The sequence below is a fragment of the Microtus pennsylvanicus genome, chromosome X (assembly GCF_037038515.1).
Source record: "Microtus pennsylvanicus isolate mMicPen1 chromosome X, mMicPen1.hap1, whole genome shotgun sequence".
In the NCBI taxonomy this organism is placed as follows: domain Eukaryota; kingdom Metazoa; phylum Chordata; class Mammalia; order Rodentia; family Cricetidae; genus Microtus; species Microtus pennsylvanicus.
Genome location: NC_134601.1, coordinates 41150326 through 41167344, shown reverse-complemented (window position 1 = coordinate 41167344; position 17019 = coordinate 41150326). Strand labels below are relative to the sequence as shown.

The 17019-nt window shown below is 39.5% G+C and overlaps 1 protein-coding gene across 3 annotated transcripts in view; it reads right to left on the bottom strand.

Annotated features, from left to right (window-relative positions):
- Positions 1–17019, bottom strand: part of Dcx (doublecortin) — a 76822-nt gene that overhangs the window by 22261 nt on the left and 37542 nt on the right. For 2 of the 3 annotated variants that reach the window (XM_075957665.1, XM_075957664.1), the window contains exons 4-5: positions 3379–3481; positions 969–1106 (exon numbers count right to left, since the gene is read on the bottom strand). In XM_075957665.1, the coding sequence (XP_075813780.1) occupies positions 969–1106; positions 3379–3481 (241 nt within the window). The remainder of the gene's footprint in view (positions 1–968; positions 1107–3378; positions 3482–17019) is intronic. The other variant, XM_075957666.1, reaches the window with a different exon arrangement.

Here is a 17019-nt window from a genome sequence, read left to right as displayed (position 1 = left end):
ATAGTTGTGTGACATTGGAAAGACCTTGAGAATCTGAACTGCCCCTCAGTTTCTCAATGTTAAAAAAAAATACAACCTATAGAGTTATCCTTTTGTAGCTTAATTTATAGTTCTCTTACAATGGACAACAGAGAGGATGAAATTGTTTTGCCAAAATAAGGCATTCATATATTAATACAGCAAATAGTTAGTCACATTAAAATGTGGCTAATTAGATTTCAGATGTGCTAATTAAACACAAAATTCTGAGCAATTTCAAAGAAGGTAAGCATCCCAATAGTTTGTCATATTGGCCACATGTTGAAGTGATTACCTTTCAATTGATTACTAAATAAAATCTATCTATATTGTTTTCTTTTAATTTTTAAATGCAACCACTAAATATTTAAACAGCATACATGTGATGATATCATATGAAGACCACTATTTTGTGAAATTAATAATACAACTTTCAAAAATGATATAACATACAAATCATGCATTATGATCCGTATTAGTTCTATTAGATAGAGTTATTCTCTCAGGAAAGTCAGAACACTCGAGGAAGACTGCTTAGGTTGGCCAAAGGACAGGCCAGAGATTATAGTTCTTTCATAAAATCTTGCTGTTTTGTGTCCCTTGGCCCAAGAGCTAAGGAGATATTTACATATTAAAAAGCCAGTGTGGGGGTGCATGTGCCTGTGATATTATCATTGGAGAGGCATAGACAGATGCTTCCTGGCATATACTGGACATCTGGCCTAATCAGCCACCCCCAAATCCAGTGAGAGACGAGTCTTAAAAGGCAAGACGGGCAGCTCATGAGGAATATATGTGTTTATCTCCAAACAAAATTGTTTTTATATCTCTGAAATGATAGAATTGGTCTTTGTGGGGACACTGGCGACATTGAGGAAGTCATTTATCTTATGCAGGGGGTATCAGATTCTATAAATGAAGTCAATGAACAATAGGAAAAGAACACTCACCGTCTTGGTCGTTACCTGAGTCAGCAGGAGACTTGCTGCGACGCATTGGGCCTGGACTCTTAGCTGATGTCTTTTGAGGTGTTGGGGAAGCTTTTGGGCCAGCTGTGGCAGATGGATTCCCTTTCATAACTCTGCATTCTAGGGGCAAAAGGATGCAAGCTGCTTAGTAGGTAGAACTGAGACCCTCAGGTTACTATCAGCATCTCAAACCAAAATGGTCACCACAGGCCACAACACTTAAGTGGCTCAGGATTATAAGGCGTTGCTCATTTTTTGTAGGAACTAGGACTATGGTGAGGGAGGCATGGGGGAAATTTCCAAAAGTCTCTTGGGATAAACTAAATATTTAAGTTCCTCAAATCTAGAGAAAGGACTCCCTAAATCAAGTCATCTGGGTCATATGTCAGCTTAATCATCTGAAATTGACCAAACTATACTTGAAAATAGCACCTGTGGAGGCTTGGCATTTCTTTTTATTAGAGTACAGGTTGACATACCTCAGATGTCTCAGTTGCACAGATGCGGAATCCCTGAGTAAGCTCCTACACATTGTCTATTACCTGCTGCACATTCTCATAGGCACTCCTTGCAACAGATGTCTTTTCATTCAAAAAGAAGCCTTACTACCCTGTACTGTATTTATAGAGTCCTTGCTCTTTCATTTTCAGAGCATTTTGTAATCCCTTATGCTGCTTTAATAAATAAATGGGTTAATAACTACTCTGATGCTCATTACTCTAGAACACTTATGGGTCCGTAGAGAAGAGTAGGCTAAATGTTTCTGCACTTGTCCTAGCTGTAATCTGATGAATTTGGAGCACGCTTTCTGTGATGATCACTCAGCATTCTGAATTAGGAGTAATTTGAGCCACTGAGACTGATACTTTATTAGGAAAATAATTATGTTCCTTTTCTAAAAAATGAGAGTACTAAAAGCTTAATCTTCTTGCTTAGGGCCACAAATCAACAAATTAGCAATACAAGGTACAGTAGCTACATCTCCTGTGTTTATATATCCTGCACATTTTTTAGATGTACATTTTTCTTCTTCTTCTCTCGTATAATACATCTTGACCCCAGAACTCCCCTTCTCGCATTCCTCCTAGTTCCTCTATGTATGTATGTACGTGCGGTGTGTGTGCTTGGTGCCCGTAGAGGTCAGAAAGTGGTACTGGAGCCCCTGAAACTGGATTTATGTATGGTTGTGAACTACTGTGTAGATGTTGGGAACCAAATAAAGTCTTCTGCAAGTGAAACAAATACTCTTAACTGCTAAGTCATTTCTCCAGCTCATTGCCTACACAGTTTATTTTGTTCTATGATATGAAAAGTAGAATCAAACAACATGGTAGAGGGTAGATTTTTCCTAGAGACCTCCTTGTTGACTCCCACTTTAAGGTACACCAAAAAGACAGGTGAGGATAATTTGGTCAGTGGAACTTTTTAGGAAACCGAATTAAGAAGACAATTAATTTTGGTTTGTTTTGCTTTTTATTTGTGTTGATGAACTTTAGTTCTCACTGTCAAGAGCCACAGATACAGAGGGAATAGAAAATTGGATACAACCAGGATTTGGTTAGCTATTTCATTTCTTTTAGCCTTTCTAAAAGAAAAACTGTAGAAATGCCACTTTTAAAAAGGACCCTGTCTTGAGTTGCTTGTGGATTGTCTTTTAGTGAAACTCTCTTTGTTTTTCTCACATTTTACTCCTGAGTGGGAAATGTATTTTTAATATGTCTTTCCATTAATAGAGTTGCTTGTGGATTGTCTTTTAGTGAAACTCTCTTTGTTTTTCTCACATTTTACTCCTGAGTGGGAAATGTATTTTTAATATGTCTTTCCATTAATATCCCATCCTAAGTTGTGTGACCTAACTCACTTATAACTTATTAGACTAATAGATGTTCAGGTCTTCCTTGAGGCTAACATTCCTATGTAATTCTAAATCACAATGCATAAAGAAAGGAGTAGCAGACACAAAGGTGGGAACTGGGTTTGACACTAAGGATAGAATAAAAAATAAAAAGCTTTATAAAAATGTGAGACCATTACCACATATCATAAAAGCCAGAGGAGAATGGCTAGAAAAATGCATATGTATAATATCTGTATAGTTCTTAATGCAAAAGTTTTTTCTTGAAGGTGCAGGTTAGTTCATATGATACAGTATATGGTCTAAGAAATGTGGTCATTATTGGGGTAGTTGGCAAGTTTCAAGTAGCATGAAGGCCTGGGAGATCCAGGTAACCTTACTTAGTGTCATGTATACAAATACAAAGGAGAAATACTAGTAATATCGACCCTTGTGTTACCATTTTTAATTATTCTCCAGGCCACATAAGCTCATGAAAATCCTAAGGGATGAAAGGGAGCAGAACAAAAGTGAAACAAGCCCAATGTTAGTGTTTACCGTTCTCATCCAAAGAAAAATCGTCTTGAGCATAGCGGAACTTTTCGGGACCACAAGCAATGAATACATCATCATCCCCAAAGAAATCATGGAGACAGGTGACCTATGGAGAAAGCAGAAATGCTGGGTTAGTGTTTGATGTCCTTATAACAATAACTTCACATCGTGTTGATGACGTACACAACTTCACATCCAGGCCTTCATCACTATCAGGAATCTTTCTCTCTTCACCTCTCCCTTTTTACAAAAGACCTACCACATTCATAGTCTGTACTATGATCCCTAGCGAGTGAACATCAATGCATCATTGCCTGTCCATGTATGCTTATCTTGTCTCCATGCCATCAAGACTAAGATTGAGATAATGCACAAATGAAATGACTCCCTCTGAAGAAAAACCAGCTATTACGGATCCCAACAAATGTTACCTCTTCTAGCAACTTAAAGGTAAGGTACTCATGGTCTAGGCAAATTTTAGGTCAGGTTTTAGGCCAAGGTAAGTGACAGAGATTTTCTGCAGCTTCTGATGTATAGACCTTGTAGCAAACCCAAAGCTGGTAATTCCTCTCTTCATATTCATATGTTCTAAAGGTAGCTGTACTCTTCATTTAAAATATTACCCAGTACACTAACGAGTCAGAGTTTTATTCTACACTGAAAAGCTAACAGAGGAAATCTACGCTGACCACTTTAAACCACATCATGGGCCATGGGTCCCATAAATCTATGTTCCCAGGACTCTTGAACATGATATGCATTGCTACTCCTTCGCTATGGAGACAGTCTCCCAGTTCCCTTCTGAACAAATAAATGAGGGTCCCTGGGAACGTAGCCTGATCCCTGTAGTCTCCTCACTTCTCAGCTTTCCTAATTGCATCTGTTAATTAGTCCAGCACATCAGGCAAACCCCGGGAGGAACCATAGAGTCAAAAACATGCTTATCCAACTTCTTGGCTTGTAAGTGTTCAAAGCCTCTAATTGTTGTAAGAATCTCATTCAAGCTGCCAGCAATGGCTTTCTAAAGACGCAGACCTCACAAACTAACAACAGTTTGCTATGTGCAGAAAGCAGTATGTTGCATTTGGAAAAAAAATGTTTATATTAATAACATTATCCCCCACCCAAGATCTATTCAATCTGTTTCCCCAGCCAAGATGATTACAAGCCTTACACAAAGAAAGAGTTGCTTAAAGATTACCCTTTAGTCATCTATGGAGTGCCAAGGGAAGGGAGAGAGACTTGGAGGACTGCCAGGGTCACTCCTATTAAGCTTTTTCCTAGTTCTGAGCCTCAACTTCATCAAATACACCCATGCCCTTTTTCAGCTGCCTTGTCTGTTCTTCACTTCTGTACTACACAATCATATAATGACAGTCAGAGTGTCCACTGATTGCATCCTTACTCTGAGATAGGGCATAGATTGACCTGAGTATTTCTGAATCTGTCATCTCATTTCAGACTCAGAAAACGCTATGGCATTCACTATTTTAGAGGTGAGACGCCTGGACCCAGAAATAAGTAAATTACCCAGGTGAAAAAAAAAGAACAATAAATCTAAACAAACATCTAATCTAATGTGCCTTTCACCATCCAGTATGGTGAGCATTTACATAGACCTTAGGAACTGATGGGCAGGAGAATAATACAGATATCACATGACAGTCTTATAGACTGACGCACACTGAAACAGCACATTTCAACTTAGCTTCAAGGACAAGAGAACCTATAGGAGACTTTTAAAGGTAACTAAAGCAGAAATTTAAGAAGAAGAAAGAAGAACTGTCTGTAGATTCATACATTGTTTTTCACGGAGATATCTTAAATGTTAAAAAACTTAATGTTTAATGGGTGATTTTTTCATCTCAGTCACATGCCATGATATATTATTCTAGGATAAGAACCCAGTACAGATTGTTAGAGTACTTGCAGTTACAACTACCCGTCCTCTGCCAAACCCCAGACTCTCCTATTCCTCAGGTTGTGCAAAAAGCTTTAGACTAGCCCTCCCTTTGGGGATCTTATAAGAAAGGCAATGTTCCTTATGCTTTTTTTGACAAACTCGCAATGGTGTTTGAAGCCAGAAATGTTGCAATACAGCTGTTCAGCATCAAGTTTCTTATGTGATCCTGCTCCCTATTTTACTGGCTTCAAAATGTAGACAAACACATCTTGTGTATGTGGATACCCAGCTTTTCCAAATACTTTTGATGCTGAGACACAGCAGCCCCCATCTTTGTTACACGATGAGAAAATAGAATATTTTCCATCTTAAAAAATGAAAATCACAAGGCACAAAGAATCAAAACTTCCCAAGGTTTCAAAATTGGCTCATGAAGAAGTTGGGACTAGCACTCCGGCATCCTGCTTCAGTTCAGAACAAAATAATTTATGTGCCTGAAAGAACATGACTTGCTATAACTCTAAAACTCCTAAGAGACTAGAGAGTCCAATATACATTAGACTGTCATTTTGAAAAATGAAGTTTTGTTGTTAACCATATTTTTAATCCATGGACAAGAAAAACTTCTCCCTTTAGTGAAAACTGAGTACATGGTGGAAAACAGGGACAAGGAGAAGAATGAATTTTAAGAAGAAGAGAAAGGAAAGAAAAAAAGGGTAATAATAATGGGACATAAGAAACAAATTTCAAATGAAATAATGCCTGTTAAACATTTTATGGTAACAATGACACCAAGTCTATCTTGGCTTACACTTCAAATGCATAATTTTCTAACTAGCTTTCTGAAGCAATCTTTTTAGCACAAAGTGACAACAAAGGACTACTCCCTGAAATGCCACGGGATTCTCAAAGAATAAAGGTCTTGCTGACATCAGCTCGAGTATGAGTCATACTTGAGTATTTAAGGCAGAGGAGAGAACACATAGGCATGACACCCATCTTTATAATTACTCAACTACCGCCACAAAATCAATAAGAATTAACTGAGATTAACACTTAATCATTACCTCAGTGCTCTTCATTTTAAAAAAGCAAGTAGTAGAGGGACGCCAGTGTGACTGTACATTAGCATAAAACAATATATTATTTGGATGGTCCAATGTCTTAAATGTCAATGGACAAGTGGATAAATGGAGGCAACAGATCTCTGTATATAAGTAGTTTGAGTCTATTAGCTGCAAATGGAAAATTCACCGGGACTTGATTTAGGCTTGATTAGATTCTCCGTCCACATATTACAGATAGTGGTCATTTTTGCATGTGCCTGCTGCTACTATATCCCATAATTCATTTGACTAATCCTTCAGAAAGAAATGTTCTTCAGAAGTATTTATAAATCGGTGAGACTCACATTTGACATGTGTAATTTGTTTTTGTGAAAGCTCAGCTCCCCCCCCCATATTGATCACTATGCACTTTCTAAAGCAAAGAGGCTGCGTGAGAAATACAAAAGAGAACAACAAAAGCCTGTGCCTTCACAACTGACAATGTAATAAGTACGTGTGAACTACACAAATAATTAGAATACAACGCAGGCTGTTGTTAGCACTGCTGCAGAGGCACAAAGAGCAAGAGGAAGCATGAAGACAAAGAAGACAATAAAAATAAAGATCACCTTGACCTCACGCAATCATTTAAATGCATGACATGAAAGTGAAAGTGAGACACTCTGGAACAAAGAGTGGGACAAGTGGGGGCATAGAGGAGACAAATATAGGGAAATACATGATAAGCTTGAATACAACATGTTTATGAAACCCATCAATGGTTATATGACAATAAAAACGTTTTATACAGAGATCTGAGGAAGACTTCACAGGGAAGAAAACTCAAACTGAGTCTGGAAACATAGCTGGGATATAGGTTAATGGAAACAGGAGGTGGTCTAGGCAGAGGTTGCTGTGTGAACAAAAGCTGAGAGGCAGGAGCATGATATTCTCTTAACAGCTTTAGAGAAGCAGAGCTCCGTCTTATTGGCTATAGCAATTAGTTTTACCCCTCCCCAAAAGCTGCACAACACAATAGCCCCAATCCATATCCTAACCTACTACACAGACAAAACACCCAATTAATTGCCTCCTTGTAGAATTCAGGGTGAAGGGAAGGGCAAAGAGTGTCTATGAGGAGGGCTGGTCCTGGTGGTGAGGAAAAGGGAACCCCTGTGGCAAAGCAGACAAACCACATTGATTTCTCAGTCTTGCCAACAATGTGCCCTGGCCATAGAGAGTGGCTGGCAAGCTTTGCAAAGTGAGTTAATGAAAGATTTGGTAAACATTACCAGTGAGGCTTTCTAGAAGTTGCTGCCACTTTCATTCTGGAACATTCTCTGCCTGCCAACTCTGGACTAGCTCCAGTCAGAGGCTGACACTGACTTGGCTTCTTAAGCTGTGTAATGTTTCTGGGTGACCCTGATTTCCTTATCAAACTATTTTTCTTGGAGTTATCTTGAAGTTTTGCTTGTGGATTTTCATAATAACATTTTTCTTCTTTTGGCCTGGGCAAACAGCTCCTTAATTCTGAGGTGCCCATTTTTTGGCACAGATCTCTTTATTCAATACCTGCACTTCTCTAAAGCCTTTGAGGAAATAAAAACAATGACACTTGTATTTCTACAAATTATTCTTTCTGTTTTTGAAATCTTTCTAGGAGGGAGACTATTTGGGAAAAGGAAATTGTTCAGTAAAGAATTATTGGGAGAGGAGACAAGAGATGGTCATAGTAGTTGAATATGGCCCAAGAACATTAAACACATACATGAAAATATTATGTTGTAACTCCTCATTTTGCACCATGACTGTATGCTAATAAAAAGTAAATTGAAAACCTTTCAGCATTTATTCTATGTTATATTCTCTTCCACACCTCTAATCTCCATCCATCCTAACGCAGTGAGGATTCCATCTACGTCCCAAGCTCCAACAAGGCTGCTCTTACCAAGATCAACAGCAACTTGACTATTGTCAGATCCCAATCCTCTTTCTAGCCTCGTTTAAGAGCTAGCAACAATAGTAATCAGGTGAACCAGGCTGCCCGCAGTACTTTCCCTTGGTAGCTTCTGGAATGCTCCTCACTTGATATGCTCTTTTTAGTATTCCACCTGAATGTTTGGTTTGATTTCTTTAGCCAATTCATAAGAAAGTCACTGACGCTGTGTCACTGATAATTCCAGTGACAGAAACATGTGGAGTCTAAATATTTTGTTCCTCTTTTTCCTTATGGTGATTTGTTTATGTGCTTAGTATATTTTATAGTGAGTTTATAGCTGGTTGAACTAAATCATTTGGGATCCCGAGGGAGCCTAGTTTGGAGAAAGTTGTATGCCATAAAGATTGGAATTTTTTTTAAATCGACTTCAGCGTTGGTTTTCCAGCCATTTGTTTAAAAATAATAAGATCCTTTTCTCAACGAAAGACTTTCCCTTTAAGTAGCTCACACCTTGGTGGATTGGTTTCCTTTCTCCACCCTTCAACTATATCTTGAGAACATTGTCCATGTCTCGTATTTACTTTATTTTACCTCATGGTAAGCTTGACTTTGTGACCCATCTCAGGGGCCCAGGAAATAATCTTGATGGCTGATTGTGGAGGTGAAAATTGACACCCTTTCCCCCCATTTGTGTCATCCTCTGGGAATGGCCAACCCTTCTGTGGTGAATTATTTATTCCTATAGCAAGCAACCAAGCTGTGTGAGTGACTCTGTGATGTTCCTACACTAAAGCATAGTAGATCTCACTCAGTCTTCGACTGATAGAGAGTGATGAGTTCTCAAAAACAACAACAAAAAAACCCCAACATTTTCATAGGTAGGAATATGCTGTGTTTAAGGTCAACTGGTCTTTCCACTGGTCTTAGCCTAAAAGCCAACAGTAACTCTGTCTATCCCCTTCTTGAATTTCCTCAAGACTGAAATCTAGAAAGTCAGGATTCAGTTGAAATATTGACCCTTGAATTTATCCCCTTTTCAGGCTTTCTAGTAGTTGCCTTTGCATGATGAAAGGCTACAGTCACTCTCTGTAACCTTTGCTGATTTACGTTTGTCAGGCAACACTTGCCGCTTCCATTACCTCATTTGGCTCATTAGCGTCTCTACTAAATGAAACAAAAAGGGCCATCAAGGTTAAGTGATTTTTACAGATCACATTTCTCATTAGTGACACAGCTTACAGCAGAACTTGATATAACTTATTCCACCCAGAGTACCTAAGGCATACAGCAAAAGGCTCTTTATAGACCCAACAGGAAAGCCCTTGGTAGGGAAATTCACAGGACAGCAATGCTTTAAGAAAAAGGAAGCACAAAGAGGAGACAGGAAGAAAGAGGACATTCTACTGTATGTTGCCAGGAGGTGGTTTATGATTTAATAATCAGATCTTAAGTGATGGCAGCCCCTTGGAAGCCGGGCAACCCCTCAGTATTGAGGGGTGTTTTTTTCCTTAGTTTTCTTTTGCCATTTCCCCAACAGTCTCTATCGGCTCCCGCCGGAGACGTGGATGGGATGAGAGCAGCTGCAGAGGTGCTGGAGTCCATGCCCAGGACTGACACCTGCCTTTCCACGGGGCCCTGGGGATAAGTTGGCTCAGAGAAACAGGGATGGGACAGACCTCCATTCATCAGAGAGAACTGGGGTGGAAAAACCCTGCCTGATCCCTTGGCACCATTAAACTCGGAGATTGGCCCTGGGCCCTCCACAGTTCCAGGTTCAGTTTAATAAGGTGAATTAAAATGAGAGAATGCATGTGTAGGACCTATTGCTGTGGTCTATTTTGTGTAACGGTTATCCGGTGCCTGCAATGTGCACAGCAGGGTAATGTCATAGCTGTAGATTCTACTAGAGCAAAAGAAAAAAAATGTATGCTTCAAAAATAAAGCCACTGTCTCTGTTGGAAGTTAAAATTTGCCACTGCCTCCCTGCTTTCTTCCTGGGCCTAGCTTCCTCTGTTGGAAAGCAGCGATTCTGGTCCTTCAAGGTCTATGATTCCTTTGGAGAGTTTGGCAAAAGCTACGTCTTCTCCCCAGGAGATAAAAATGTGTACCTAGATAGCTAAGTTTCAATAGAAATGGGGAGGTGCTGGGGGGAAGGGCGGTTAGGAATGTGTCTGAAGGCCATCTAGACATTCTGCGAGTCCTCTGGACTGGTTGATTTCCGAGGACATTTCTAGCTCTGACAGGATGAAACATTCCAGGTTGGACACAGTTAATGAGCAGATACACTCTCGCCAGAATGCTGGCAGCTGTTGTGGAATCCCAGAGGCTTAACTGTACCCCCCTTCCCAGGCTTCCTGAGACGATTCCAAGAGAAGCCAAAGGATATAAGCTCATTCTGTGAAAACTAAGTCCAAGGGAAGCAAAGGAGCGCAAACTGATTTACAGCGATGCAGAGACCTGAATGTGCCTCAGGCTATTCCCCCCCCCCCCCGGGTTGCTGGAGTTTAACAAGGACACTAACTTTGCACGAGTGAGTGGGCAGGAGAGCCACGGTCCCTAAACCGTTTCTCATGGCTGATTGCGGAGAGAACAAAAAGCAATCGGTAAAGGGTACACAGCACTATCATAAATGTTCTGAGAAACCCCTTAGGAACTTTTTGTCTTGAGAAAGCCCTTAGGAACTTTTGTCTATGTGACCAGACAGCATAACAATGGCCACAATCCTACAGCATTTTCTCACGCATTTACCTTCTGCTTTGTGACTTTGTATTTTCCTCTCCCTGCCCTAAAACGTCAAAGGAGAATCCAGTCAAGGAGTCTGATAGGATTTTCTGTCAGGAGTGTCCATTACCGGCCTTAGGCCTAAAGGAAAAAGAGCAGCTGCCAGAACCCAGGGAGAAGTGAATGCGTTATATGAAGAGGACTCCCTGACGGGAGTCGTGACCCTTAGGATAGACAGTTAGTGATTTCTCAGACAGGGTGCTAGGGAATAGATACCCCAATTTCACTCACTTTTCTCCTCCCCACCTATGCTCAGCTGGCCGAGCACCGCTGTAATAAAAGACAAGGGAGCTCCTCATTATTGTCAGCTGACAAGGTCATCCAGCAGTTAAGAACATGGTTGAGTGTGCCTGGGTGGGGGGGAGACTTGAAGCGTGCATGTACTACCTACCCTAGGAAAGAGGAAGGACGTCTTGTATCCTGAAACAGAGAACGGGTGTCACTAGCACGTAAGCAATAGTAATATTGTTACAAGTGTGCTATTCCACGTCTTCTATATTTCAGGCTATGACAATTCCTTCCTTTCTATTTTCAGCCACAGTTCATATAGTCACTAAACAGCCCTAACCAAAGTTTCTTTTCCCCTTCTTCATTTCTGGCCCTTCTATATGTCATTTCATCTATTAACTTTCAATACAAAGGATGTGGTTGAAGAAAGGGAAATGAAGAAATAATAGATAAGCAACAAGAACACAGAGTGTACTCATACTGTTTTAGAATACAGTTACCAGAAGCAAAAGAATGTTCATAATTGTCTTCAATTGAATATCAACTGTATATTGTTCAAACTGAAAATCCGGAGCAGAAGGATACTTCAGTTGGTACTTGAGTGGGATGTGAGGACATTCTGGCAGTTCCATCAACCTTAAAGGAAGTGATGAGCCAAATGTGGGCGAACATTTAGGAAGAAAGAGATGTCAGGTATCTCTACTAAATATTCTATGATCACTGCTTGGAGAATGATCTAGAAAATGGTGAATGCTAAAAGATTCCAGACCAATCGTTTTTCAAAATTTAAAGCTTCTAGAGCAGTGACATCGCACAGCATTTGGAGACCATTTTGCTTGTAATAACTTGGGGGTACACTATTTGACATTTACTGTGTGAAAGCTGTACGTACCACTAAATGTAGCACACTGCACTTCATAGGGCATCTCCTTCCAGCTGTTCCTACTGCCTGGTGCGAGGTGCCCTTTGACCCCTGGGCTTACTTCAAGCCTAATGGAAGCTTATTTCCTAGTTTCCAACTGCTTTATTAGTTAATGACTCAGCCTGCCTAGACCTCTAGCTTTGAAAGACCTCTAGTCTAGGCATCATTCTAAAGTCCATGGATTTACTACTCTCCTACTTTACTCGTTCTGTTCAGAGAGGCCCTTAGGGCTTGGGGTTGGTAATTGCATTGAGCCTGGATCATAAGTGATGCAAATGCACTTTGACTAACTATGGTTTTTATTTTTGTTCTTCAGATTAAAACATGAAGAGATATTACCTATGGCTGTACCTTGAAAACCCTCAGTACTTCATAAAAATATTGTTTTTTATTTTTAAAACAATTTTATTTTATATAAAAATCCCAGTTGTGGAGTCAACAAAGACTGTCTCATCTTTTGAGGCAGGACAAAGCACCCCCCCCCCCACGTATCTAGGCTGAGCAAGGTATTCCTCCATAGTGAATGAGTTACAAAAAGCCAGTTCATGCACTAGGGATAAATCCTGGTCTCACTGCCAGTGGTCCCACAGACCGCCCTAGCCACACAACTGTCACTCATAGGCTCCCCAGCTGTCATGACAAATTATTATAGTTGCTTCACAAAACACACACATGAAATCACAGCCATCAAGTGGAGCAGGTAAGGTGAATCCCATTTTAGAGGCAGTGGGAAAGGGAGGGAGTAAGAAATGGAAGAGAGATCTACTTTCTCATCTACTTTCTGTCTCCTTGTCCCTGTGCAGCACCTGACTTACCTACCTAGAAGTACTTTTAAAAATTATTATTTTAAGAAACAGCTGCCAATAAGGACCTCCCTGAATTACTAACACACTTCAGAATTAATCATATAGACAAAATATGTACTCTCAATTGGTTCCCTTATTGAATAAATTTCATTGAGTGCCCACAATGCTTCACTCGCTATGGCAACTATAAGGAGAGAATGAAGAAAGATGTGCTTTCTGGCAACTAAGGAGCACAGCTTCTAGTACATTGTTTTCACTTGACTTGCTCATTTTACACTTTAATTCTCTTCTTGAGAAGAGATCTACATTTAATCTTCCAAAAATTAAACTTTGGACACTGTTTATACAATCATCCAAATTACTTGGCTATTCCAAGTTGTGACTCAAACCAGTTGCTTTGGAGCCTTTTAAGATTGTGTACATAATTAAATTCATCATCATTAAGGGGGGGAGTCATATAGGCCCAATGCATTGACAATAACCAAGGACTCAATGCTGGGAAAGGGTTAGTTGGATGCAGAATTCTGATAAACTCATTCATGCTGGAGTGTTCAGTCTTAGTTCTCTCTAAGTAATCTCACAACCCTAGACAGGATGCAGACCCCAGAGAAGATCAGAACCTGATGTAATAAAATTATAATAGCAGACATCTCATTCATGTCCCTAAAATTTGGTAAAATATATTGTGGAGCAATGATTGTTTTACAATTCACCCTTTGATTGTAAGCCACCTTTAAAACAGTTCCACTTCTCTTTGATAGTCTTCATGTTCTTTCAATCTAATGAGCCAAATTCATTTAAGCTCGGAGAAAAAATAAAGTGCTTGAGGAACAAAGTCTAAGGTCATTAGTAAAAGAGTCTCTCCAACAACGTTCAAAGAGGCAAAGGGACAAAATGTTTGGCTGAAGCCACCGAACAGTGACGCTAAGTGAAAGTTCTGTATTCTTGGTCCCCCCCCTGCCCTCACAAAGGGGCCTTTCTTTTCTGCCCTCTAAATCCATTCTACCTCCCACACAGGGAAGCAGACCTAGTGGCAAGTTTCAGCAGGAATGCAAATTGAGGGATGTGTACAAGACAGAAATAAACTTCATAAAATGGCCACCAGTGTGATCGCCTGGAAGGCACTCAACTCAAACCTTTCCACTTTGAGCAAAGGAATGAGTGTTGTTTGCATTTGCCCCTTCAAATAGGCTGCTAGGATCAGGAGTCCAGCTTCCAGGTTTATAGCAGCAGATCAGCCCTTTAGAGGATCGCAGCCCTCCTTCTCACTGCGGGACTTACCCAAATATGTGGTAAGTTCCATGTTGAAGGGCCAAGAACCTTAGGGAGACTGGATATGTATAATGTAATTTCACAGTCTCAGTAACAATCAGGCCTATTGCATTGGGTCAGGGAACAAACTGCAGGCTTTTCCATTTCATTTTCTTCACATTTACAGTAGATCAAGGGTCATTTAACTAGCACATGGTTGCAACACAGTTTGGACGGATTTCGTTTTTCCAGTCACTGGAGGCCTTTTAAAATATTCACTTGGATTTTGGTTTTAAATGTTCTTATAGAAAATGTTTGAAAAATTAATCTGTCATTCTTTTACTAAGGTAGAAAATATTTTAAGTGTTGTAACATGTTTATTAATATAATGCCTTTGTATCCTCTTAATATTTAATACAGTACAGGATGCATAGTAGGTTCTCAAAGATATATGTTATATTTAGGATTTCACTTTGAGGTATTTTTGTCTATTTACTTAGTGGATGCCTCCTCTTTTTTATGTATATGTGTGTGTGTATATATAATAAAAATATAAATATATGTGTATTTAGGACCTACAGATGTATATCCTAAATGGATTATCAGTACACTTTATTTCTTGAAATCGTTTCCTGTTTTGCTTATTATCTTGGTCAAGAACAGCTCCTAACCTAGGACCTAATTGGAAATTCTAAGACAGCTGTGCATTTTTATGGTCCCTTTTGTGCTGATGCTCTCGCCATCCAAGTTCAGTTCAGAGGAATCAAAGTACAGCAATGAGGAGAATACAGAGCCAAAATAATGGGAAGGGAGAAAAGACAGGATGGCCATCAGAAATTCTTGTTGGACCACAGTTCAGAGAAAACTGCTTTCCTAGACTTGGCTCACTTTTTAAGCCAGGCCTCTGTCAATAACACATTTATTGGCCATCCTGACTTTCAGCCTCTGATTTGCCCAATTCAAATACACTTTTTCCAAGAAACAGCTCCCCTAGTCATGGCCCCTGACCATTACAAACAATGCTGTTGAAAGGTCCAAGTGAAAGAGGCCATTTTCTCCAAATGACTCACCACCACCTGGAAAGTTCTTGGAAAATGGAAGAGAAGCCAAAAGGCTAAAGACAAGGAAATATTGTCCTAATTTTTGCAAAATAGAAAAAGTATGTATTAGAAATTATAAATCAATAATCAACTTGATGCTAATACCCAGAAAGGATAGAAAGTGGTCTTTAAAGCACAATTTTTCAGCACTCATTAGAAATTTTTGGTGGTGGATACAAACAAGGATTAATGCAAGGCATACCTAGCAAACTTTTCTTTTGGTAAAAATGACATCTGGCTGATCCAGGGGGGAGTCCATTGAGAAATACATTTTTATTACTGATCATGCTCTAGCAAAATACCTCCCTCTGAGTTCATTCTTTCATGCTAAGTTCCCACCCTATGTCACAATTTTTCTGAACAGTCTGTTTGCTTCACCATCTCAGGTCCTAAGAGTATAGTGAATGGAGAAGACACTTAAAGAATTTACAGTATAGTAGAGAAGTTTTTCTAGTTGTTATACTTCTGTTCTAGTATATAAATGGGACCTGTGTGCTTTGTTTCAAGAATGGGAACTAGAAACTTAGATATATTTCACAAATTAAGTGTATTTCAAGAGTGGAGGATGCATTCACCAGATGAAGAAATGCCATGAAATAAGGGACGGAAGTTTCTGGGGGAAAAAAATCGTATCTTGATTACTTATTTGTTGGCAAAGTAAGTCATTTTAGTACAATGAATTACCTGTAATTGAACAACTGCCGAAAGAAACAAAATCAATCAAATGACTGATGTTAGATGACCAAATCAAGATTTAGAAAGTTTTATAAAGACAGGACAGATGGAACAAAGTAAAAGATGCACACTGTCATTTTCAATTCAGGGCGGCATCATACTGGATATACTTAATAAATATATAATTTCCATATTTACATTTTGAAAATTCAGTTGCATAAGATGAACTAAAACAGCAGCTCTTGGGAGCTAGCCTATCTTCAGGTTAATAGGAACCGTCAAAATGGAAGGCTGACAGTGAGGGGAGCCGTAGTATACGGACATATGTAAGAGGAAAAGGGACTCTGAGATGGGAACAAGAAAAGCAAATTTCAATTCCATCTATTCTAGTTAGTAACAGGATGGCCTGGGTGTGCTATTTTGCCTCCCTGAGGTAAACTCTAAAGAAATTGAACTCTGTTAGTGTTTTACAATCTATGTTCTCCAAACACTTAAGATTCCTTTTGGCCTACTTTGTGGGGCAAGAAGGAAGCTAAAATGAATATTCTATCATTTATCATCCTCTTCATTTCAGTGAGGGAAGTCCTACTCTCAGTCACTTTAAGAACTGGAATTCTGGCTAAGATCTCATTTATAAAGTACTCTATTGCAGGGGCTGGAGAGATGGCTCAGTGGTTAAGAGCACTAGGTGTTCTTCCAGACGTCCTGAGTTCATTTCTCAGCAACCACATGGTGGCTCATAACCATCTATAATGAGACCTGGCAGCTTGTTCTGGCCTGCAGGGATACATGCAGACGGGACACTGTATTCATAATAAATAAATCTTTCTTTAAAAGTAATCTATTGCAATGAATAATTGTTTGAAGCATTATAGTTCAACATTGAAATCTTGGACTTGAAGGTACACTGTGGGCAGATTAATAAAATCAATTTCTATGTATTCCCCAATGGTCTTCTAATCAGACACTATGTGTTAGGAGGGCCATTCACAA